The sequence below is a fragment of the Ranitomeya variabilis genome, chromosome 8 (genome assembly GCF_051348905.1).
Source record: "Ranitomeya variabilis isolate aRanVar5 chromosome 8, aRanVar5.hap1, whole genome shotgun sequence".
Lineage (NCBI taxonomy): Eukaryota > Metazoa > Chordata > Amphibia > Anura > Dendrobatidae > Ranitomeya > Ranitomeya variabilis.
Genome location: NC_135239.1, coordinates 165,912,966 through 165,939,250, shown reverse-complemented (window position 1 = coordinate 165,939,250; position 26,285 = coordinate 165,912,966). Strand labels below are relative to the sequence as shown.

At 41.9% G+C, this 26,285-nt stretch overlaps 2 protein-coding genes across 3 annotated transcripts in view; one reads left to right on the top strand and one right to left on the bottom strand.

The window, feature by feature from the left end:
* Positions 1–26,285, top strand: part of CENPP (centromere protein P) — a 392,292-nt gene that overhangs the window by 112,596 nt on the left and 253,411 nt on the right. The window lies entirely within an intron of this gene.
* On the bottom strand, positions 164–9,900 carry OMD (osteomodulin). The gene is made up of 3 exons (XM_077276601.1): positions 9,684–9,900; positions 7,477–8,428; positions 164–1,173 (listed from the first exon to the last, which is right to left on the bottom strand). Exons 2-3 carry the CDS (start codon positions 8,408–8,410, stop codon positions 848–850), a joined length of 1,260 nt encoding a protein of 419 aa, XP_077132716.1. The 5' UTR covers positions 8,411–8,428; positions 9,684–9,900; the 3' UTR covers positions 164–847.

The window sequence follows — 26,285 nt, the reverse complement described above, 5'->3', positions numbered from 1 at the left end:
AGAAAGAAATCTTGCATTTTAGCACTAAAATGAGGGTAGCTTTCTGGAGTCACAGGCCTCACATGCAGCGTGGGTTACTGAGAGTGAATTGCCCACAGGAGAAAAGTCTGAACTAAGGAACAAGGTATCAGGCCGTCTGAAAATAAATGACGAGATCGAGATTACATCCTGAAACTTTTAATTAAAGGTAACCACTAGCATATGTAAAAACACAATACAATTGTCCATGTCAAAGGTGTTCATAGCCATTAAATATAAAAAGCAACATATTTTTAAAGGGAGTCTGTCATCTTGTTTTTGCTCCCCCCATCTGAGAGCTGCATGATTTAGGGGCAAAGACCCTGATTCTGTTGATGTGCTACTTACTTTATTGGGTGCCGCAGTTTTGATTAAAAACATATTTATATGCTGCTTGTGTTGCAGTTCTCTGAATGCTGAGCTCTGCATAACCCCCGCCCACAACACTGATTGGCCACTTTCTGTGTGCACTGTGCATAGACAGAAAGCTGCCAATTAGTGGTAGGGGCTTGGGCAGACTACCTGGCATGAGGCCAAATTGTCCTATAATGATAACCTCCTGCCAATAAAACAGGGATTTTATTTAAGAAAACTGCAACAAGCAGCCCAGTAAGTGTCACATCGCTGGAGTCCGGGTCTCTGCCTCTACATCATGCTGCTCTCAGATTAGGTAGCAAAAACCTGGTGACAGATTCCGTTTAACTTTTTTTTACAGAACAAAGGCAAAAGTAACAGTTTGTTAGCACTTCAAAGCATTAAGAAATATATTTTTCACTTTTAAAAGTGAAACAAAATAAAAAAAAAAAAATCTTCCAAACCCTTTAGCTATTTAATAGTAGTCACGAAAGTCATCTTCATCTTCATCCTCTTCTACTGTTGGTCCATGCTCCTCTCTGTGATACTGGGGAAAGTCATCATCATCATCGTCGTCATCCTCATATCTCGCCTCCTCTGGCAGCGGGTACGGAGGGATTCGGTGCACTTGACTGTCGCCAGCAATGCGCTTCTGTTCACCATAATAAATACTATGTATGTGTGGGAAACACAGGAAAGCTAGTGTGCTTACAGGTCCTTTCAGGCGGTTCTGGTCCACACGCAGGTAAGTTAGTCGCTGCGATTGATCCATTACTGGACACATTAGTGTTATGTTTATTGCTGAAAGAATGGAAAGAAAATGTCATTTCAAGTTGCTTACAGATTCCAGGGAAATATATGTGTGAATACATTTAGATATCCAATATTTATCTTTCTGTGAGCTATGTTATTCTATCAGCTTTTTACTGCATAAGTATTATAAGTCGGGGGGAGGGGGGGCATAAACTGTGACCAGAGGGTCATGTGTGATCTATGATGCCATTCTGTGTGGCCCCCAGTTATCTGAATACAGAAACATTTGTGTGGTGTGACTGCTCACATGTAATGTCTTTCATAAAAATTGGAGTGGCACATATCTTAGAAATAGGGATGTTTAATTACTAATGGGCACTGTGTAACCATCGTTGGTTTCCCCATGTATTAGGAGAAAGAGGTGACCTCATTTATTGGACCTTTGATATGCCCGTGTGGGATGTGGTATGATTTCTTTCATCATGGACGATTAATGGGAAAAAGTAGGTTGGGAAGCTAGATGTTTATCACCCAATAGGGGGAGTCCTGGAAGCTTTTAACCCTATGGAACTTGCACCTATTAGACAATCATGGCATGTACTTTTGATACGCCATACGTATCGTAGATGAGAACTACCCCTTTAAACTTTATTAGGCTATGTGCACACTTTGTGGATTTTGCTGCGGATCCGCAGCGGATTTGACCGCTTCGAATCCGCAGCAGTTTCCCATGAGTTTACAGTACAATGTAAACCTATGGGAAACAAAAAACGCTGTGCACATGCTGCGGAAAAAGCCGCGCGGAAACACAGCAGATTACATTCCGCAGCATGTCGCTTCTTTTCTGCGGATTTTCACCTGCTCCAATAGGAAAATGCAGATGAAAAACTGCAGAAGAATCCGCAGTAAAAACCGCGATAAATCCGCAGTAAAAACCGCAACGGGTTTTCACTGCGGATTTTGGAATTCCGCTGCGGAAAAATCCGCAGTGGAATCCGCAAAGTGTGCACATAGCCTTACAGCTCTTAGGATTGGTTCAATATGCCTTCAAGCCAGAAAAGGTAACTTGTAATTTGTAGAGTTAATGTTCTCCCCATATAGCTTTTTCATATGAAAGTTAAAGGGCTTTTCCATTGTTATATCTTTGACCTACCCTTAAAATAGGTCATCAGTATCAGATCAGTTGGAGTCCAGCACCCCACCGATCAGCTGTTACCAGCGCTGGCAACACCAGGATGTAAAAAATGAAACCCTACAGCTCGGTACACTGTTTAGTGGCCTCAGACAGGTTCTGCAGATCAACAATTGCCCCAGACAGGTTCTCCAGATCAACTATAGCCTCAGATAGGTTCTCCAGATCAACAGTAACCTCAGACAGGTTCTCCAGATCAACAGTAGCCTCAGACAGATTCTGCAGATCAACAGTGGCCTTAGACAGGTTCTGCAGAACAACATGGGCCTCAGACAGTTTCTCCAGATCAGCAGTGGCCTCAGACAGGTTCTGCAGGTAAACAGTGGCCTCAGACAGGTTCTGCAGATCAACAGTGACCTTAGCCAGGTTCTGCAGATCAACATTGGCCTCAGACAGGTTCTGCAGGTGAACAGTGGCCTCAGACAGGTTCTCCAGATCAACAATGACCTTAGGTTTTGCAGATCAACAGTGATCTCAGACAGGTTCTGCAGATCAATAGTAGTCTCAGACAGGTTCTGCAGAACAACATGGACCTCAGACAGTTTCTCCAGATCAACAGTGGCTTCAGACAGGTTCTGCAGGTGAACAGTGACCTTAGACAGGTTCTGAAGATCAGCAGTGACCTCAGACAGGTTTTGAAGGTCAACAGTGGCCTCAAACAGGTTCTGCAGATCAACAGTAGTCTCAGACAGGTTCTGCAGAACAACATGGGCCTCAGACAGGTTCTGCAGATCAACAGTGGCCTCACACAGGTTCTGCAGAGCAGCAGTGGCCCCAGACAGGGTCCTGCAGATCAACAGTAGCCTCAGACAAGGTCCTGCAGATCAACAGTAGCCTCAGACAGGGTCCTGCAGATCAACTGTAGCCTCAGACAGGTTCTGCAGATCAACAGTAGCCTCAGACAGGTTCTTAAGATCAACAGTGGCCTCAGACAGGTTCTGCAGATCAACTCCTATTGAAATAATAGCATCTGATCTGCTGTGCCCAACAGTAGCCATTAAACAGAGTACTGGGCTCCGGTGTTCAGCTCCCTACTCCCCACATCTATCCAGTACCCGGGCTATCAATATCTGATAGTGGGAATGCTGGTCGTTGGACTTCCACTGATATTGATGACCGATTTTAAGGATAGATCATCAATATCGTAGTAGTGGAAGAACCCTTTATGTATATTTATATATAAACTCATTTCTATATCATCTTGCAGACAGGGTTACGTTTTTAAGGACCTGATTCTCTCCAGTACTTCCTGCCACAATTGAGGTACACCTAGCCACTTTTTCCAATTTATCCACATTATGACCCAAACTGCGAGGAACATAAAGGTCTAATTACAGAACCTTACCAATGCAGAAGAGGGGGCACAAGGTATGGCAGCAAACACTGTAGATAGTTAGAGTAACTAAACTTGTATTATTTTTTTTATAATTTTGTCCAGCATGGAAAATTATGAAACTTTGCTGAACACTTTATTAGGCACCTTGTCATTCTATAAAAAAAAATAAAAGCACTGTAAGTGTCCTCCAAACCCCTGCTTTTCCCCAGCCTGTTTGCCTGCTTACAGATATACTGATCAGCATGTGCGGTACTCGATTGGAGTGCAGATGATGGCAGTGAAATGGGCGGCACTAGTGTCCTCTGAGTGTTATGTTTATCAGAACAATCTCCCCCAGATCTTATTCCCGACACAGACGCTGAGCTGACCCATCACTGCCATCATCAGTCCTCCAAACGAGCACATTCTGATATCAATTCAGTTGAAGGCAGGCAAACACATTGGTGAAATCATGGACCTGGTAACCAATTACATGCAATTTTTTCTTTTACGGGAATAAAGACAAATTCTCTAATAAAGCAACTTACAAAAATGTAATATCTTTCCATGGTGGACAAAATTATTAGACAAAAATGAAAATGTAATTACTCTTTAAATTCAACTGTCTTGTACCAAAGACTTCTTTACTACCCCCATTTCCTACATTTGCAGTGACTGGCAGATACAGACTTCTGGACTAGGGTTGAAGCTGACACTCTTGATAATCTAAGCACATATTCAAAATGGAATTTACCCCAGACAGCTTTTTACCGATACCTACAACTGCACCATCACTTACCAACCCGATTCCCGAACCCCCCACAACTACTTCCATCTCTAGATAATCCCTCAGCGGATGCTGCAGTCGCTGGACCCCACAGGACCTCTTTCTGCTCTGTATACTTTATTTTATAAAATAGCTAAATATACAATTCTTCCAGTTCAAGACAAATGAAGGGACATTATTCCATCCCGGAGGAGAGGCTGGAGAATATTTAATCCCACCTGTGGATATCTCCTATATCTAATAATAAGTGCACTCATTTATTATCCACCGATGTTCTATAACCTATTCCCAGTTATATTCTGGTTATGACAGTGTCAGAAATGTTATTCCCCGGGGCAGATTTTCTTCTCATGATATCATCTTACCCTTATGTAATGGACTAGTGGAAGTAAAAAGTCAACCTAATGTTTTTTGATTCTAGAAACTCCGTTGTCCAGCCCTTTATTATTATTAGGCTTACTCAACTCCTGGACACAGTACCAGGGTGCTTGTATGCGTCAAACCTTGATGGCTCGAAAAGTTGAAGCCATGCAATGAAACAATGGCTCCTAGACCTCCTAGTCTACACGTGTTCAGACAAATAGCCAAGTGATTAATTCCATATGTTTGAATTTGATAATCTGTGAGATTTAGATAACGGCTTATGTTCTCACTAGTGATGAGCGAACGTGCTGGGATAAGGTGTTATCTGAGCATGCTCGGGTTCTAACGGAGAGTCTTCAGCGTGCTCGAAAAATATGTCCGAGACCCCGCGGCTGCATGTCTTGTGGCTCTAACACAACTGCAACACATGTAGGGATTCCTTTTTGTTAGGCAATCCCTGTATGGGTTGCGGCTGTTGAACGGCCACAGGGACTTGAACATATTTTTCGAGCACGCCGTAGACACTCGGTTAGCACCCGAGCATGCTCAGATAACACCTTATCCCAGCACGTTCGCTCATCACTGGTTATCACTTGTGATTGACCCTTGCACAGTTTTATACTTAGGATAAGTATGTGATTTAGTTTTTACATTTTTTGTTATCGATTCTTCCAATGCCAATAATGTCTTCTGATTGCCGATACTTGTACCTACTGTGTTACCTAATTCTAGAATAACTGTATAATGCTCTGACACTATCGTATTGTCTATTGAACGTTTTCCAATAAAACACGTTGAAAAATATATCCAGATCTCAAATATATGTTCGGCGGGAGAGTGGCTTCCAGATCAAAACCAAGCAGCTTTTAATTATCCGTTCCATGGCTGGGGGCTAAATGTAAATTTTCAGGAGCCAAATATACATATAATGCAAAAGAGTAAAATGAGAATGAAAAAAGGACGGAAGGCGGCAACAGGATACTGGCTGAGAGAGCAAAGCACAGCCCTGACATCAAAATAGGTGGAGCTAGTCCTCTCCGCAAACTTGGAGAAATCCAAAGTATGAAGTCATTATATTGGCCCCATGCAAGCTCAGACTGGCACAGAACAGCAATCCATAGATTTCTACAGGGCACAAATAATATAATATATACATATCACATTCTATCACATTCTGTACAAATTTGACTATAGATTTCATGCACATGCAAAACCATAAAGGGATATTTCCATCTCCAAGATCCTATCAAAATATGTAGTAGGTGAAATAATAATAGTAGCATATACCTATATCTCCAATTAGAAATGTAGTATAGTTTTTCTGATTCACTATGTCTCTTTCCTCGTGTGCAGGCATTGCAGGACCTTAGATACCCATGGTTATGACCACTAGCAACTAGTAAACTGTCACTATATCAGTGGTTGTAACCATGGTTACCTAAGGTCCTACAATGCCTGCACATGAGGAAATATACATTGCGAATCAGAAAAACTAAACAACATTTCTAATTGGAGGTATATGCTAATATTACTAATATTGCACCTACTACATATTGGGATAGGACCTTGGAGAGGAGAATATCCCTTTAAAGAGACTGTGAGCAGGTTTTGATATGTAATCTGAGAGCCTGATTCTAGTGATGTGTCACTTACTGGGCTGTGTTTTTCTTTCATTAAAATCATGTTTTATCAGCAGCAGATTACCACTAGACTAAAGGATTAGGTGTCTCATGCCTCCTAGTCAACTGCCCTGTGCTGTGGGCGGGGTTACACATGGCTCAGCATTCTGAGCTCTGCTAGATCAGCAGCAGAGAAAATGATCGCAACTGTTGCACCAAGTAATTCATCACCGGAATTGCTGTCTCTGTCTCTACAATATGCTGCTTTCGGATTACATGGTAAAACCTGGTGACAGATTCCCTTTAAACACACCATGGATTTTATTATTATACATATAATGATCTCATAGAGCATCAGGTAGCATCATTTGGTCTCTGTGGCTCCATGAACTGCACTAGACTTATTTTGCTGCCATTAATGGGATTTATCTAATATGGCAAAAGATCCTCTCTATACCACATTTGTGTTTCACTTCCATTCACCACCATAAGCAATTCCAATTTAAAGGGAATCTTGTCACCAGGTATAAAGTACAGCCACCAGTTTTACTGCCTCTTGTACATCATTCTAGTATTCTGCATGTATATCCCCTCTATATAGCACAAAAAATATTTATTATACCCTCATAGGGCGCCATCCAGTCCGCTGGTCTCAATTTGGCACCTCCTCCCTTCCCACAATCGCTGACCTCCTTTCCTGCTTCACGTGGATGACACGTCCTATGTCATATACAGTGGTCCCCAATAGCGCTCCTGTGCAGGCGCACTTCTGTCTGCCCTGGCGGGTACAGAGCTAACTACTGTTGTACGTAAAGGCCAAAGAGCACCGATGACCTGGAAGCGAAGCCAATGCATGCTCACTATAGTACTTTGCTCTCCCTCAGTAGGGCAGAGAGGAGTGCGTCTGCGCAGGAGCGTGATTGGGGAACACTGTTTGGATGACGTAGGACGTGCCATCCACATGAAGCAGGGAAGAAGGACAATGATTGTGGGAAGAGAGAAAGCTCCAGATCAAGACCATAGACGCCCATCTGACCAGACCCACACAAGGAATAAGGAACCTGAAAGTACTTACTTTCAAACTCATTGTCCTGTAGATACAAGTGCTCCAGTGATCGGGGAACATAGAAGATGCGCTTCAGTTTGTTATGACCCAGGTTCAGTTCCATGAGCTTTGGCAGATTGAACATGTACAAAGGAACCTCATCAATTTTGTTGTGTGACAATCGAATGGAGATAAGATTTGGCAGATGTGCGAAATAATCATCTGGTATCTTGGAAATGGAGTTATTCTCTAGTGACAGATACATGAGTGATGTTGGAAGGCTTGCAGGCATCGAAGACAACTTGTTGTTACAGATATTGAGCTGCATCAACTTTGTCAGCTTGCTTAGCGGTTTTCCTTTGATGTTATCAATACGATTATTGCAAAGGTCAAGCATGGTAACATTGACTAAGCCCTGAAGGTCTTGATCTCTTACTTTGTTAATCTTGTTTGTACCCAAAAAGATCCTTTCCACAGAACTAGAAATCGGTGATGGAATGTCTTCCAAGTCATTATTGTTTAGGAATATTTGAAGTAGATGGGGAGATGTAGCAAACACACCGGTGTCAATTCTGTTGGATTTCAGTTTGTTATGACTGAGGTTAATCTCCCGCAGAGAAGTGGCGTTAATGAAGGACTTTTTAGTCACCGCCTCGATCTCATTGTGTTGTAGGTAGAGCTGTTGAATGCGAGATGGGATTTGCGGAATGGTCTTGAGCTTCCGACTGTCACAGTACATGGTGACTATGGATGCCGGTGGACAGTAGCATTCTTTGGCACAGTCAGTGGAGTAGGGCACGCTTGGAACATTATAATCTACGCTGTGATGGAAATGAATGGGTGGCTGATATGGAGATTCCGGTTCAGGGTCATAATCTGTGTCATAGTCATAATCTTCATACTGGCACAGTGATTGTGGTGCAAAGATCAGTGTTAGAGCCACAAGCCGCACAAGAACATCCATGCTGTCCAAAGTTGTAATCTTTGAAGAAAACAATGGTTTAGAGCTTTAGTTGTATTGATATTATAAAGAAGATACAAAAATCGTTTGGAAATCTAAGTGTGTTCTACATATTGTTCGCTTTACTCTACTCTACATCTCCTACCTCTCCGGTTATAAAATGCATCCACCATATTTTGAGTAGGATACAGTATCTCCCTTGTACCCTTCTGTACTGTTTTTGTCTTGGCTCTTCATAGCCAGCGGTTTCACTCTTATAGTCATGTATTTGTTTTAGTGATTGGTAGAAAACATTAAGAAAAGTTTCAGTCCTTTGTTTGCTGCTTTTTTGAGTTTTGAGGTTTATGGTCAGATTACCACAGGCTCCAGCAGAAATGCTGGACTGGGAGCGTAATTTCTACACTTTCAATGGAAAAAGATGCCAACTACTTGCATGCAGAAAGTATGTTTTAGGGAGACCAATTGAATCTTAAGGGTTGGACCCCCAACAAGACAGCCTCTTTAACTGTTGTTGATCTTATATTGTCATTTTTATACATTTACCCTGTAGCTTTACTGTAAAACCTAAACTTTTGCCCTGAGCACTGTAATCAACGTAGGAATAAAGGTAGATGGCGATAGCTGACATTCTATAAAATATTACATATAAGTGAATGTCACACTTGCAGTCATATCTATACATACTGTCCTGCCTGCCATTCAGACCGATAAATATCACTGGAATACAAATATTCTGCAATGTATAAGTTGCAAAATAAAAACTTTCTTTCAATGCTTAATACTTGTGCATCTGAGTCTTTTAATAAGGAATAGACTGACAGATGAAGATTATCCCCGGCCTGTTGACCCAATTTATAAAGCCATACATAGCACTTAAAGCTTTTTTTTTTACTTTACGGTGTTATTGAGAAACATTATTTGTATAACTACTATAGACAGTGTTAATTGTCAGATCTGAAGAATGTAACATCAGGACATATTAGAATATATTAGATTTTGGCCCGTGTTCAGATTCTTACAAAACTTTTTTTTTTTTTTTTTAAGGTGGGAGGTGTTTGTCAAATCAGTGTCAAATATACAAAAGAACTAAAAATGAAAGAAGTAACAAAACAAATAGCAATAAAACTTGTTTGAATTCTCACATAAAGCACAGCTGCTAGACCTGGCATGCAAATCGAATTTCTCATCAAATAGAGGAGTATTTTGATTTTCAGATTTGTCTGCACAAAGAAGCGTCCTCCTGGTTTGCATTATGAAGCATAAATCGTGGCCATACCTGGGTGATGGTGCTTGCTGTTTTCTCTGAATGGAAAGCCAAGCTTGTGCGTATGGAGCCCCTCAGTATGTACCACCGGATGCTGCTAAGAATCCAGCTCCGTCTAGATACAGAGATTTCCTTCACTGTCTTTGAAGAAGAGCAGCCGTCCTTTACTAGCTAAAGCTGCCTTGACTTAGATGCCTAAAATTATGTGTGTCCTTTCATTGTAAGTCTCCTAGAGAGGAAAAAAAAAAAAAGTATATGCTTTGTGATTTTGGCCGAGTTCAGTGGGTTTAATCTGTGTCCCTTCTTATTTTCGGTTTGAGGTGTGGCAAGAAATTCCCCAAAGAAAAAAAAAAATCTTAATAGAGGAATATGCACATAAAATGCACATCGCTCCATTGCCAGAGCATCACCCTTACTTGACTTTGGAGTGTGCAGCCCTTTTTTTTTCAATTCTGCTAAATTGCCAAATACCTCTCTATGATTAGATATGCAGCACTCAAACTATAGCAAATCTCTGCTTTTTATCACCAATTTTCAGCATATTCTAATATGCTGCGATGCCCACTTAGCACCAAATCATTATTTTATTTTACAATGGAGTATGGTCTATTATAAAGGCTAGTCTTGTAGACTAGTAACAGGGTATTTATTAAATCCAAGATATGTAAACCGAGGCTGGAATGGCAGAAAAAGACCACAAAGTCCAGCTAGATTCTGTCTGTGGGTGCAACAACGTAGCTGCAGGGAATTGTATTGATCTGGGTTGCAGTCATTTTTCAATTGGAAATTAGGTTCTTGAGATATTTGTTATACCTGCAAATTGGTTATTATGAATACCTAATATGGCTGCATAACAGGGCTTGAATTTAAAGAAAATATCAGAATATCATTGCTACAATGACAAACATATCTACTGTACATACACTCACAAGCTTGGAAGTGGACAGGATCCAGATTGTCCAATGTTCTAACCATGCATAGTGGTAAGAAAAAATAACAATACCTTACCAGTTGTAGATCCAAACTTTTTGATGTTGTCCTCAATGAGTTATTTTTTTAGCCAATCTGTTGGGTGCTGAGCATATTTCCATAGGTCTCTATACAACAGTACAACTACATGTAGACAAAGGTTTAAAATGTAAGGCAAAGAAACAACCCATCATCTTTTGGGTATAGTATATGAGAAAACCCTGTCCAATGTTTGGTTGAAATTAGTGGATACTTCAAGATCTTCTTTTTTTTTTTCATCTGCTATGATTGGTAATTGTAGACGGCTTGTCTGGGCAAGTTTTTATGACAAAGAAGCATGTTCATTAAGCCAAGGTAAAATATTACAAGAATGTGCTGTATTTTGGTTGTATTAGTGTAGCTTCATAATTTTACAGATTACTCATGATATGTTGTCATTTTTCTATATCAGACCTGTATACTGCTCTTTTTGTGAGCATTAAATCTTCTATATTGTAAAATACACCATCTGGCCAAAATTGTGTGGACACCAGACTATCATATTTGTATGAGCTCCTTGACATCCCATTTCAATGTCATGGGTGTCTAAAGGAATTTATTTTTCATACAGTGATATAATAATCTTTGAATTTATAATAATTTTACGATCAATGATGGCCCTCCTTCTGTGACCCCCCCTGATCCTGAGTATGAAAGCACTACAAATCTGTGCAGTGGACCTCAAGCACAGCTTCATTCACATAAATACCACTAGATGGTGGCCCGATTCTAACACATCGGGTATTCTAGAGTATGTATGTATGTAGGTCGCGCTGTGAGTGGGGATTAAATTCCGTGCCAATATCGCTGATTGGTCGCACCCGGCTGGCCGATCAGCGAAGTGTGGTTCAACTCCCTCTCCAATTAATGGCCGGACTGCGCCAGTCGCTGATTTGTCACGGCCGGCTGGGCATGACCAATCACCGAAGCACTCTTTAAATCCCTCTCCAATATCGCTGATTGGTTGCGGCCGGCTGGGCGAGACCAATCAGTGAAGCGTGGTTCAAATCCCGCGTCAATTCGTGGCTGGACTGCGTCTGTCACTGATTGGTCGCGGCCGGGCGCAACAAATCAGCGAAGTGTGGTTAAAATCTCGTACCAATTCGTTTCTGGACTGCGCCTGTCGCTGATTGGTCGCAGGATTTAGGGGGTTGGGGGTGCTGGATGTCAGGGGTTCGAGGCGCAGGATGCCAGGAGTTCGGGGCGCAGGATTTAGTACAGCCACGTAGTATATAACACAGCCATGTAATATATAGCACAGCCACGTAGTATATAACAAAGCCCACGTAGTATATAGCACAGCCACGTAGTATATAACACAGCCTTGTAGTATATAGCAGAGACGTAGTATATAACACAGGCCACGTAGTATATAGCACAGCCACGTAGTATATAACACAGGCACGTAGTATATAGCACAGCCCACATAGTATATAGTACAGCCCACATAGTATATAACACAGCCACGTAGTATATAGCACAGCCACGCAGTATATAACAGCCACGTAGTATATAGCACAGCCATGTATATAGCACAGCCACATAGTACATAGCACAGCCACGTAGTACATAGCAGCCACATAGTGTATATAGCACAGCCCACGTAGTATATAGCAGTGTGGGCACCATAGCCCTGTTAAAAAAAGAATTAAAATAAAAAATAGTTATATACTCACCTTCCGGCGTCCACTGAAGCTGTCCCGCTGCTCTCGATGTGGCTGGCAGCTTCCATTCCCAGTAATGCATTGCGAAATTATCCAGATGACGTAGCGGTCTCGCAAGACCGCTAAGTCATCTGGATAATTTCGCAAGGCATCACTGGGAACGGAAGCTGCCGGCCGCATCGTGAAGAGCGGGACAGCTTCGGAGGACGTCAGAAGGTGAGAATAGCCCGATTTTTATTAAATTATTTTTTACATTATATCTTTTTACTATTAATGCTGCATAGGCAGCATCAATAGTAAAAAGTTGGTCCGGGATGCAGCGACACACTGGCACTGACTGGAGGGGAGTAGGGAGGGGACAGTGACTGGAGGAGAGTAGGGACGGGCGAATTCGCTGCTGGACTGTGCCCGTCACTGATTGGTTGCGGCCGGCCGCGACCAATCAGCGACGCAGGATTTCCGTGACAGACAAACAGACAGATGGAAGTTCCCCTTACACAATTATATAGATAGATTACTGTTTTTCCTGGACACTTGATGCTATCACAATGCTGAAGATCCCAGATAACCTCCGAGGTCATCATGTCCAACCCCCTGCTAAATGCAGGATTCACTAAACCATTTCAGACAGATGTCTGTCCAGCCTCTGTTTGAAGACTTCCATTGAAGGAGAACTCACCACCTCTCGTGGCAGCCTGTTCAACTCATTGATCACCCTCACTGTCAATTTTTTTTTTTCTAATATCTAATCTGTATCTTCCCCCTTTCAGTTTCATACCTGACCTCACCTCCTTACTTACCAAAATCCCACACTATCTGTCTGCTATCTCGGCCTTCTTTTCTGCTCGCTTTCTAAAACTGAACATGGACAAAACAGGATTCATTATCTTTCCCCCATCTCACTCTACCCCTCCACCAGAGCTATCTATAAATGTCAAATGAAAAAGAAGAAGAATTGTAACCGGCACTGAAAAAGCTGTATATTGAGACACAATTTAGTGTGTGATCTTGCTTGGAGTGGACTCTATTGGCCTCTAATGAGAATCAGGTGGTGCTCTGCGTGCGACATTTAGAAATCATAAATTCAGCCAATATAAGAAAGAATTGCGGCACTCACCATCCATCTTCAGCTAAAAATTGTCCTTTATTTAGCACTTAAAATCTTCACAGACATACATGATACATGGACCCGTAGAAGCGCTTGAGCGCGAAACGGCCGTCGTTCTCCCTTTTCACTCCCTCGTGTACTCCTGCCGATGCTGCAATATGTCTGTGAAGATTTTAAGTGCTAAATAAAGGACAATTTTTAGCTGAAGAAGGATGGTGAGTGCCACAATTCTTTCTTATATTGGCTGAATTTATCAATGTCAATGGCTGCTCACTTTCCCCAGTCCCATACGCCCGGTGCCTCGGGGCGATCCTCGACTCTGCCCTCTCTTTCAAGCCACATATCCAAGCCCTTGCCTCCTCCTGCTGTCTCAAATTCAAAAATATCACCCGGATCCGCACATTCCTTGACCGCAACACCACAAAAACACTAGTGCATGCCTTTATCATCTCCCACCTTGACTACTGCAACCTCCTACTCTCTGGCCTCCCCTCTAGCACTCTAGCACCACTCCAATCCATCCTACACTCTGCTGCCCAACTAATGTACCTGTCTCCCCGCTATTCCCCAGCCTCTCCCCTATGCCAAGCCCTTCACTGGCTTCTTATCACCCAGAGACTCCAGTTCATAATTAGTTTGAAGATTAGTTTACGTTCAGTTTATATCATTTTTAAAAAATGTTGAACAACACTGGGGTCAGGACAGAGCCTTGTGGTACCCCACTTGAAACACTCTACCAACTGAATGTGCAACCATTTATCACCACTCTTTGACTATGATCACTGAACCAGTTATCATAATACTTTACATCATAAAGTCAAAGCATATACAATCAATGGGCCATTAATTCATTTAATGAGAATATGCTTTTAATATGGAGTTGGCCCCCTTTTGCACCTTTACAGCCCCCACTGTAAGATTTTTGAGAGTCTGTTGGAATTTGTCACCATTCAGCCAAAAGAACACTTGTGAGGTCAGTCCCCAGCTACTGATGCTGGAAATTAAGGTCTGGCTCTCTGTGTTCCAATTAATCCCAAAGGTGTTTAATGAGGTTACTGTGACACGAGTTATTCCAAACCAAACTCGTCATGTTTTTATGGACCTCCTTTTGTGTTCAGGGGCACAGACCTGCTGGAACAGGAAAAGACCTGCCGGTGCCTAAACTGCTGTCATAATTGACTGGAAGCATACAGTTGTCTAAAATACCTTTTATATGCTGTGACACTAAAGAGGACCTTTCAGTGGTGCATTTTATTCAAACCATGTACTTCTTTCAATTGCTACCGTTCCTTTGACTCTGGAACAGTTTTTATTTTTTTTCGGTATGCCTCCATTATAATGTTGTGCCCTCATAATAAAGATGCAAATTTTCCCTTCAACTTACTGGACGTATACTCCAGAATTTCTCTTTGGGCATTTTCTCCTTTTCGCCTTCTCCTTTATGTAAGAAAAATTATCTCCTGAGGCACGGTGTCATCCGAAACCAGGCAGTTCTTATTCTTATCTTGCAGCAAGTAGAAAAGACATTGGTCATCATAAGTGTTGTCTAACTTATTATAGATCAGCAGACTTTTTATACATTTTGCTCGAACCTTTAACTCTTGATTTTCCTAACACAACTGGCCTGTCAAAACATGGCCACGTTATAGAGTGAGAAGGTCAAAGCTGCCGCCTAGCACAGCATGCTCTCCTGAGACAAGATTTGTCTCGTGAACACCCTGTGAACTCCACATTTTTTAGTATATGGATTTTTTTGTAAATTAGTTTTATGTAGACTTAGCAAAATGGCAGCCTGTTGGTGAACTGTAGAAAGGCTGCAAAAGCTTAAAAAAGCGTATACTCGTGTCACCGCCAACCTGTCCAGCCCCTCCACTGCTCTCCGTCTGATCCTCTTGGCCACTTCTTTCTGCAATTGTATCTATGGCATGTTCAGTCTAGGCCGGGGCTTGTGGCTTCATCTAGGCCTCAGAGGTCCCTGTGCGTCACACATCTGTGATACCATGACGTGTGAAGTGCCGTGACTTCAGAGTCCTGATCATGGCCGGATGTCCCGGCCTGGAGTGAACAGGCCGAAACATGCAGCTTGCAGTGGGTAATCAAGAGCCAACTCTGAGGACTGGATGGCGGGCATCAAACAGCAGAGTGTCTGGACCGGTGAGCCGTGAGGTCCGTATAATTTTTTATGTTTATTATGCTCTGGGTCTGAATTTCATGAAACTCCTGAGTTCTTCCAGAGGGAGTTTGGAATTCTACATTGATGCAACAGAGGATACAGTAATTACATTTTGTGCACCACACACTTTAAAATGGGACTGATCTGGCAGATCAGAAATGATCATAAATGTTACAAAATGAAGTGTGGCATCCTATGAGAATGCATTGATTAACCATTTAAAGTCTGGTACATTTTCCTCCCACAGGGGGAATTGACCCTAGGGCCCTACCCTACAGCTATATGCAAATATCTGTTAACCGTTATACCCGATATAGTGGAGCGTCGACTGTAAAACACAGGCAGCTCCTGCACATCTACTGTGCGCACCACCATAACTGGTATGTACAATTATGTTAGTTTGCATTAAAGAGCTTCTTTGATGAAAACAAGTTGTCACCGATCCACATGTTAGGTAGGTGTATTGATCGGTGGAATCCTACCAATCGAAACCGCACCGATCAGAAGAATGGGGAACTTTTATCCCTGACAGGACACTTTTATCCCCATTTTAAAAAGGAGCGTGAGGTGGAATGTCTGACCGCAGCTCCATTCATCCTCTTTGGGGGCTTCCAGAAAAAGCCAAGTGCAGCCACTTGGGGAATGGATGGGTCAGTGTTTGAATCGTACACACTGCTCCATTCTAATGGAGATAAAAGTTGCACATTCTGCAGATCGGTACAGATTCCAGCAGTCAGACCCCCACCAATCTATAACTTAACACTTACCCTTTTGTCACGTACAGTATTTGGTCAGTATTTTACCTCAGTATTTGTAAGCCAAAGCCAGGAGTGGAACAATCGGAGGAAAAGTATTATAGGAACACGTCATCACTTCTGTATTTATCACCCACTCCTGGTTTTGGCTTACAAATAACCAGACAAAATACTGACCAAATACTGAATGTGTGAGCATGCACTTAGAATAGGTGATTACTTGTTTTCACCGTGGACTCCCTATAAGTGCATATTTGCTACTGTGTAATAGTCACAGGACAGGGAGGGGTTAAACACCCAAGTATTTAATCTCTATTGGAAATCAAGAATCTTCTCCTTATTGATATCAGAGAGAACAAGTGACCTCCATACACCACACAACCAACTATATCAAGACCAATAATACCACATACAAGAAACAAATACCATCATGCCGTGACCAGACCACATATTACCACCACATAGTGACCGAATAATGCCACATACAGGGGACAAATATTTCCACACCATGACCAGACTACACATTATCACCATACAGTGACCGAAAAATACCACATACAAGCAACAAATACTGCCACACCATGACCAGATCATATATTACCACGGCATAGTGACCGAATAATACCAGATACAGGGGACAAATACTGCCACAACATGACTAGACCACATATTACCACCACATAGTGACCGAATAATACCTTATACAGGGGACAAATTCAGTCATGCCATGACCAGACCACACATTACCACCATATAGTGACCAGATAATACTACATACAAGGGACAAATAGTCACAGCATGACCAGGCCACATATTACCACCACATAGTGACCAAATAATACAACATACAAGGGACAAATTCAGTCACGCCATGACCAGACCACACATTACCACCATATAGTAACCAAATAATAGTACATACAAGGGACAAATACAGTCACAGCGTGACCAGACCACATACTGCCACCACATAGTGACTTGAATACCACATAAAGGGGTTAATACAGTCACATCATGACCAGATCACATAGTGGCCGAATAATACTGCATACAGGGAATTAATACAGTCACATCATGACCAGATCACATAGTGACTGAATAATACCACATTCAAGAGAGAAATACCACACCATCATGACCAGATCACATACTACCACCCCATAGTGACCGAGTACCACAATACTGAACATTAATAAAAGATGCAACACTAATATTACCATTGATGACATTATATACGAGAGCTCTGTGTATAGTTTCAGTGTACAGGTAATTCAATGATCGCCATTGACACTTTACACATGAACTCTGTACATAATATAGAGTATATAGTGCCAGTGTACAGGTAATACAATGACTCACCAGTGACATTATACACAGGAGGTCTGTATATAGTATACAGTGTATAGGGTCAGTGTACAAGTAATGCCATGATCCCCCAGTGACATTATACACAAGACCTCTGCATATAGTGTTAGTGTACAGGTAATACAGTGATCACCAGTGCCATTATACATAGGAGCTGTTTATATAGTTTACAGGTAATACAGTGACTAAGGCCGGTTTCACACTAGCGTTTGTGCACGCAGCATAGGGCTGCGTACTTCTTAACTTCAGATCCGCATACATCCGCATCCGTCCTGCGTACCTATCTTTAACATTGTGTACGCAGGAACATGCATTGTAGGAGGATGCTTCCCCGTGCGATATTTCAACGTGCCCGCTGAACGCAACATGTTGCGTTTGGCGGGCACGTCAAAACGCCACATGGAGACGCATCCACATACAACGCATGACCACGCATGTCCTTGCGTACACAATGTTAAAGATAGGTACGCAGGATGGATGTGGATGTATGTGGATCTGAAGGTAAGATGTACGCAGCCCTATGCTGCGTACACAAATGCTAGTGTGAAACTGGCCTAATGGTGACATTATACACAGGAACTCTGTACATAGTATACAGTAAATAGCCACTTATAGAACTAGTCACCATGGTAGAACATAATAAGACAACAATCTATACCACTAGTGACCAAGACCCACAGGGCCTATCATCAGTTACATAAACCACTTAAAAAGAAAACGATGAAATAACGGTCCAACAAGTAATATTCCGAAAAATGAATATACTTTATTAGGTGATTAACATGACCAAAATGTAAGGAGGGAAAATGACACCGCAGGAACAATGCTGGAAAAAGAGCAGGAGGCGCGTGCCCAGGAAAATGTCCAAACCAGATAGATAATCATAAAAAATTAGCAAAAAATGCGAACTGAACTATAAAAACTAAATAAACATAACGAAAAAACCTGGATTAGACATGGTAAAGGTGCGGAACATATATTATCGTAGTAATCTATAGTGATAGATAGTCAGCCATTTAGCTAGTGTATAGAAGCTGCTGCAAGTAGCACATAGTAAAGATGGTACATATTAGCAATATGGAAACAATATGCCCGCTCCTACAAACATCATCACCATATGGTGGCTGGCAGTCACTTACCGCACTAAGGACAGTTCTACCTGGGACCGCGCCTCCGCGGTCCCAGGTAGAACTGTCCTTAGTGCGGTAAGTGACTGCCAGCCACCATATGGTGATGATGTTTGTAGGAGCGGGCATATTGTTTCCATATTGCTAATATGTACCATCTTTACTATGTGCTACTTGCAGCAGCTTCTATACACTAGCTAAATGGCTGACTATCTATCACTATAGATTACTACGATAATATATGTTCCGCACCTTTACCATGTCTAATCCAGGTTTTTTCGTTATGTTTATTTAGTTTTTATAGTTCAGTTCGCATTTTTTGCTAATTTTTTATGATTATCTATCTGGTTTGGACATTTTCCTGGGCACGCGCCTCCTGCTCTTTTTCCAGCATTGTTCCTGCGGTTTCATTTTCCCTCCTTACATTTTGGTCATGTTAATCACCTAATAAAGTATATTCATTTTTCGGAATATTACTTGTTGGACCGTTATTTCATCGTTTTCTTTTTAAGTGACATAGTATACAGTGTATAGTGGAAGTGTACAAGTAAGACACTGACTCACCAGTGATGTTTGTAGTTGAAGTCCTTCATCTTCATCCAGTGCAGACCGCCATCACTTCTTCCAGCCAGGATTTGTCTCTGCAGAAAATACCACAATTATCTATAGCTGATCACTTCCAGGGCACATTCCCCACTTTTTTCCCGGACTTCTACACTATTCCAGATGAAGAAAAAAAGAGACATAGTGACGCCCTGCACAGTAACAGGTCCCCCTCTTTGTTCTCATCTATGGAAGATAGTATCCTCAAAAGTAAGTTAAATTACAGCAGTAATAATGTCTCCAGATTAATATTATTCATTTTTATAGTGCCATGGTGCTTTACACGTAGAAAGGGTAATTATAGACAAGTACAATAAACATGAGCAAAACAAGGCACACACAAGTATAGAGGGAGGGAGGACCCTGCCCGCGAGGGCTCACAGTCTACAGGGGATCAGTGAGGATACAGTAGAAGAGGGTAGAGCTAGTTGTGCGGTGGTTCAGCAGACTAAGGATCACTTCAGGTTGTAAGCTTGTTGGAAGAGGTGGGTCTTAAGGTTCTTTTTGAAGGTTTCCGTGGTAGGCGAGAGTCTGATGTGTTGGGGTAGAGAGTTCCAGAGTATGGAGGAAGCACGGGAGAAGTCTTGTATGTGGTTTTGGGAAGAAGAGATAAGAGGGGAGTAGAGAAGGAGATCTTGAGAGGATCGAAGGTTGCGTGTGGGTAAGTACTGGGAGACCATGTCACAGATATATGGAGGAGACAGGTTGTGGATGGCTTTGTATGTCATAGTTAGGGTTTTGAACTGGAGCCCCTGGGCGATATGAAGCCAGTGAAGGGCTTAGCAGAGAGGGGAGGCTGGGGAATAGCGGGGAGACAGGTGTATTAATCGGGCAGCAGAGTGTAGGATGGATTGGAGAGGTGCCACAGTGCTAGCGGGGAGGCTAGAGAGAGTAGGAGGTTGCAGTAGTGAAGGCGGGAGATAAGGGTGTGCACTAGCGTTTTTGTGGTTCCATGGTCAAGGAATTGCCGGATCCGGGAAATATTTTTGAGTTTGAGTTGGCAGGAGGAGGCAAGGGCTTGGATATGTGGCTAGAAAGAGAGGGCAGAGTCAAGGATCACCCCGTAGCACTGAGCGTGTGGGACAGGATTGGCCCCTACAGTAATTATATCCCAACTTTCCACCATAAACCACTTTAATAAACTCCCCATCCTGGGCCGCTTCCAGTAATAATGCTGCCATCCTGGGCCCCTTCCAGTAATAATGCCCCCATCCTGGGTACCTTCCAGTAGTAATGTCCCCATCCTGGGCCCCTTTATTCAATGTCCCCATCCTGGTCCCCAATGTCCACTTTAATAATGTCCCCATCCTGGGCCCCTTTATTCAATATCCCCATCCTGGTCCCCAATGTCCACTTTAATAATGTCCCCATCCTGGGCCCCTTTATTCAATGTCCCCATCCTAGGCCCCTATGCCGCCCCGTCCTGGGTCCCTATGTCCACTTTAATAATATCACCATCCTTGGCCCGTATGTCAGCCCCGATGTCCACTACCTTGCCAAATCACAGAGTGTTGGGGGGTTCTTTTCACCTATCTGCGCTCCTCGGCATCCTCTTGTGTCTTCGTATTCGGCCTGCGACAGGCGGCGCGCTGACGTCACATGGCAGTAACATTGAATCGCCGCTGGCCTATAGAAGGCTGCCGGAGTCAGAATGCTGCCTCTGATAGTCTGGCAGCCATTTAACGTAACTGTTACGGCCTGTCACAGCTGCAGCCAGCGTTCATCTCGATGTGAGCATCGTCGCCAAGGCCGGCTCCAGGTTTCCGTGGGCCTCGGTGAAAGAGTCTCAGTGGGCCCCTGTAACACCTGCCACGATTCCTGATGCCCAGATAAGAAATACAGGTATAGTACTGTATATGGGCACCACATAGTCCTCAGTTTATTCCTCAGTCTTCATTTAGTGTTTGAGTCTTTGCGATTTCTTTTGCTCACATGCTGCAGGTATATCGTCAGACAGCACTGGCTCTTATCAAACCATCGCGGTCAATCCACATGACAGCAGACTAGATAGGTGGGTGGATACTTGTATATTATATGTGGGGGGGGCAGCGGAAGAACAGATTTGAAAACTAAAAGGACATTTGTTTATTGGCACTCCATTCCCTACATGGCTGTGTGGTTAGTTTGAAGTGTAAATTTGGGCTGATAGACTCCCTTTAAGCTCTGTCCATGTGGCTTGCTGGCTCCTCTTCACTCTGCACTGGAACAATTTATTAGATGGCAGACATCTGCAGGAACCAAGCAATGAATTAACATGTGGTCTCTTGCTGTCTACCCTTGCCTGTTATAAATCATTTTGCATGATTTACTTATACATTTCTTGTTGCATATGTAGCAAGCATCATTTTTTCACCATCCTGTACACATTCTAATTAATAACAACAGTTCCTATTCCCTTGAGATTTTTTGTATAATATTACAAAGTTATGCAGGAATTTTACAGCAGAATTTGATATGGATTTCACATCTCTGAGTAGATGATGTCTGTAATGTGCTAATGCAACATCAGGCATTTCAAGGTAGTTCAAGCTGCCGATATTAAAATCCTAATTATGTTCTCCATTTAGTGTGGATTTTTTTCTACTGTATGCTAATAGGAAGTGTTCCAAGCCCCATTCTCATGCATTGTACAGTCAGTGTACAAATTTGCAGCACATAGACTATGTAGGATATTTTCTACCTGCAGACACAGCACTACTTGTGTCAGGAATTAAATGACAAGAAAGGGTGTAGGACCAAGAAGAGAGATGTCTGTGCACTATCCCTTTTAATGGGAGAAATGTCTTCTGATTCAGGTGACATGAACCAGACATTGGCAGCGTTATTGCAGCCGTGTGTGGTTTACTGTGAAACGCTGTTGTATTTCAGAGAAATGGCTGGGTCAGTCTAGAAGCTTTATTTTCTGTCTCTGGAACCAGCTGAGAGTTTATTTGGCCGTGTGTTTGGGATCACTGACTTTCTAAAATGTCCACATTCATTTCATCTTCATCATCATAGTAGATGGCGGCAGTTTTTTTTTATCAAGCCTGTCTCAGTACATTTGTCCAGTCATCCTTCCTTCAATTATACAAAGTTTGCCAGTGTCGTATGCTGAAAAACAGCCCCACAACATGATGTTCCTACCTCCAAACTTCACGGTTGGTACGGTGTTTTTGGGGTGACTTTCCATTTTGGCCTCCAAACATGGTGTGTATTATGACACCCAAAGAGTAAAATTTTGGTGTTGTCTGACTAGACTATATTCTCCTAGTATTTCACAGTCTTGTCTAAATGTTGTTAAGCAACTTTAAACCCACTTGAACATATTTTTTTTGATCAGCAATGGAGTCTTGCGTGTGATCGTGCATACAGGCAATGGAGGTTGAGTGCATTACTTTGTTTTCTTTGAAACAATCCCTGTCTTAAATCTTGCGGAGAGCACCTTGTTGTGGCTGGCTTATGGTGAAATGATGTTTTTTTCCACTTCCAGATTATGGCCTCAACAGTTCTTCTTGGAACCTTCAGTAGTTTAGAAGTTCTTCTGTAACCAGGGCCATCAGTAAGTTTTGCAACAATAAGATTGCAAAGGTCTTGAGACAGCTCAGTGGTTTTTTCCATTATGAAATGTTTCTTGTATGGCACTTTGTTATTGAGACACCTTTTTTATTGGACATCAGTTGAAACAGTTGATATTTTTCATTAAGTGACAGGATTGCTTTCTAATTACTAATAGATTTCAGTGGGTGTCATGAATTTCCGTATCTGTTTGCACCTCTCTTTTGTCAGGTATTCAATACTATCTCCCTGTGCCATTTCTCATTATCACATAGTACATAATTTATGGACATCTATGGTCTGATTTGTTTTACCTGTGTGGATTGGCTGGGTTGTTACCGACATCTGGTGAGAATTTCATTTTAATAGCACCTTTAGAATTATATTTACTTAGAAAATTGGTGATGTGTTCAATACTGATTTCATGCTCTATATATGTCTATATATGTCAGTTAAAAAGCAGAAATTTAATATATATAATAATAATAATCTTTATTTTTATGTGGCGCTAACATATTCCGCAGCGTTTTACAGTTTGCACACATTATCATCGCTGTCCCCGATGGGGCTCACAATCTAGAATCCCTATCGGTATGTATTTGGAATGTGGGAGGAAACCGGAGTCCCCGGAGGAAACCCACGCAAACACGGGGAGAACATACAAATATATGTTGTACACATTAGGGCTCGCTCACACCACCGTATAAATTGGATGAATGCTATCTGATTTTTAATCGAATAGCACTTGAACCAATGTTATTCAGTGGGGCAGTGCTGATGACGTTTTTTTTACCTGACAGAATCTCTGTGATAAAAAAAAATCAATTTCACTCTGAAACTGGATGGGTATGAGAAAATAATCGGAATCCATACAGGGCCACAGCATAGCATCCAATTTCTATGGATGCAGCAATAGCTGCTGAGAAAAAAAAACGGATTTCATACTGACAGGACACAAATGACAAGTGAGAAAAAAATTGTACCACTTTTCTGGATGGAAATAGGACTGATTTTTTTTTTATACTGTCGTGTGACTCTAGTCTTAGACTGAGCTACTTTGGGACTTGTGGTTGCATATAGACATTAATAACACATTTCTTTACCTGTCATATGGCTTTTAGTCTGGGTTTATAATAAAGTAAATGAAGTTTAATTACTCCTGGAATGTCCATAGAATTTAAATTTTCGGGCAGCCCACATTTGACTCTGCACTGACATTCTAAAACGTCAGTGCAAAGTTGTGTGGGTAGGGAAGTGGCTGTCAGCCCCATACAGACTTCCCAGGTAGTAGTCACACATGATTTATTATCATGTTTGCATTCCTATTCGCTGTGTACACAATGCCGAACAAGCATTGTATTTATCAATTAAGAAGCCCAGTGATAATGTGATTGCTAAGTGTACGGCGAGAGCAATAATGGCTCGGTCCTAGAAGACCCAGTTGGCATTGCTAAGCAGCCACAAGGCTGAATTTCTCCTGTAACTGGGGATAATATACCATCCCCATTTACAGGGAAAAAACAATAAAAATAACGCATTAATATGTTCAAACGCCTACCAAAGGTCTTTTAGGATCTCATGGGGACATAGTGTGTAAAATGAATGAAAAAAGGAAATTCCACCACTTCGAATTGCTGTTCACAGCCTTCTTTTGTGATAAAAAAAAATGTCCAATATCTAAAAAAAAATTTATATAGAAATGGGAACACAATTTAAAATATTTCTTTACATTTTTCCCTGATATCAGGAGGAAAAAAAACTACCGTATATGAATCTCCATGTATAGTGAAAAGGAATGCAAAAATGATTTGAATATATCTGAAGGTGAACATTTTTCAGAGCTGTTCAAAGCACATATATGATAAAACCTAAAAATGTGATTGGTGAAGTATGGGGGAACTGTTTAAAGGGAACCTGTCATTAGATTCATGCTGCCCGAATTATTGCACCATGAAGCAGAGCTTGGCTGCAATTGCATGTCTTTCTCTAAAATGTTATAGTGTTTCAAAGAAAACATAGTTGGAAAAGCAGGCTGGGAATTATAGGGAATGACCTAGCTAGTCTACAGTATGTCAGCCCTGGATGGCCTCGTCCTGCACTGCACCACTGGATTGACAGGTTTCTTCCTATGTATATGTATGGGAAAGACCTGTCAATCAACTGGAGTGGGGCAGTCATTTTCAAATTGTTTTCTCTGAAATATGTTTCTGGCAGCATGACTCTAATAAGACGTTCCTTTTAAACAGTACTGGCTTCTACATTACGGTAATCTATTCTACAGGAGTTTGGGAGCACCCGCACACAAATTCAAGGTGAGCTGACTACTTTTTAAATAACACATTAGATATGTTCCTCATATTCCTTTTATTCTTGAGAACCCATTGAAAAATAAGGTTTAGTAGCAACATTTAAAAATGTTCTGCTGTTTTCAACAAACCAAACAAGAACAATTTAAATGCTAATAGCAATATAGTATACAGTACAGACCAAAAGTTTGGACACACCTTCTCATTTAAAGATTTTTCAGTATTTTCATGACTATGAAAATTGTACATTCACACTGAAGGCATCAAAACTATGAATTAACACATGTGGGATTATATACTTAACAAAAAAGTGTGAAACAACTGAAATTATGTCTTATATTCCAGGTTCTTCAAAGTAGCCACCTTTTTCTTTGATGACTGCTTTGCACAATCTTGGCATTCTCTTGGTGAGCTTCAAAAGGTAGTCACCAGGAATGGTCTTCCAACAATCTTGACGGAGTTCCCAGAGATGCTTAGCACTTGCTGGCCCTTTTGCCTTCACTCTGCGGTCCAGCTCACCCCAAACCATCTCGATTGGGTTCAGGTCTGGTGACTGTGGAGGCCAGGTCATCTGGTGTAGCACCCCATCACTCTCCTTCTTGGTGAAATAGCCCTTACACAGCCTGGAGATGTGATTGGGGTCAGTGTCCTGTTGAAAAATAAATGATAGTCCAACTAAACACAAACTGGATGGAATAGCATGCCGCTGTAAGATGCTGTGGTAGCCATGCTGGTTCAGTATGCCTTCAATTTTTAATAACTCCCCAACAGTGTCACCAGCAAAGCACCCTCACACCATCACACCTCCTCCTCCATGCTTCATGGTGGGAACCAGGCATGTAGAGTCCATCCGTTCACCTTTTCTGTGTTGCACAAAAACACGGTGGTTGGAACCAAAGATCTCATATTTGGACTCATCAGACCAAAGCACAGATTTCCACTGGTCTAATGTCCATTCCTTCTGTTCTTTA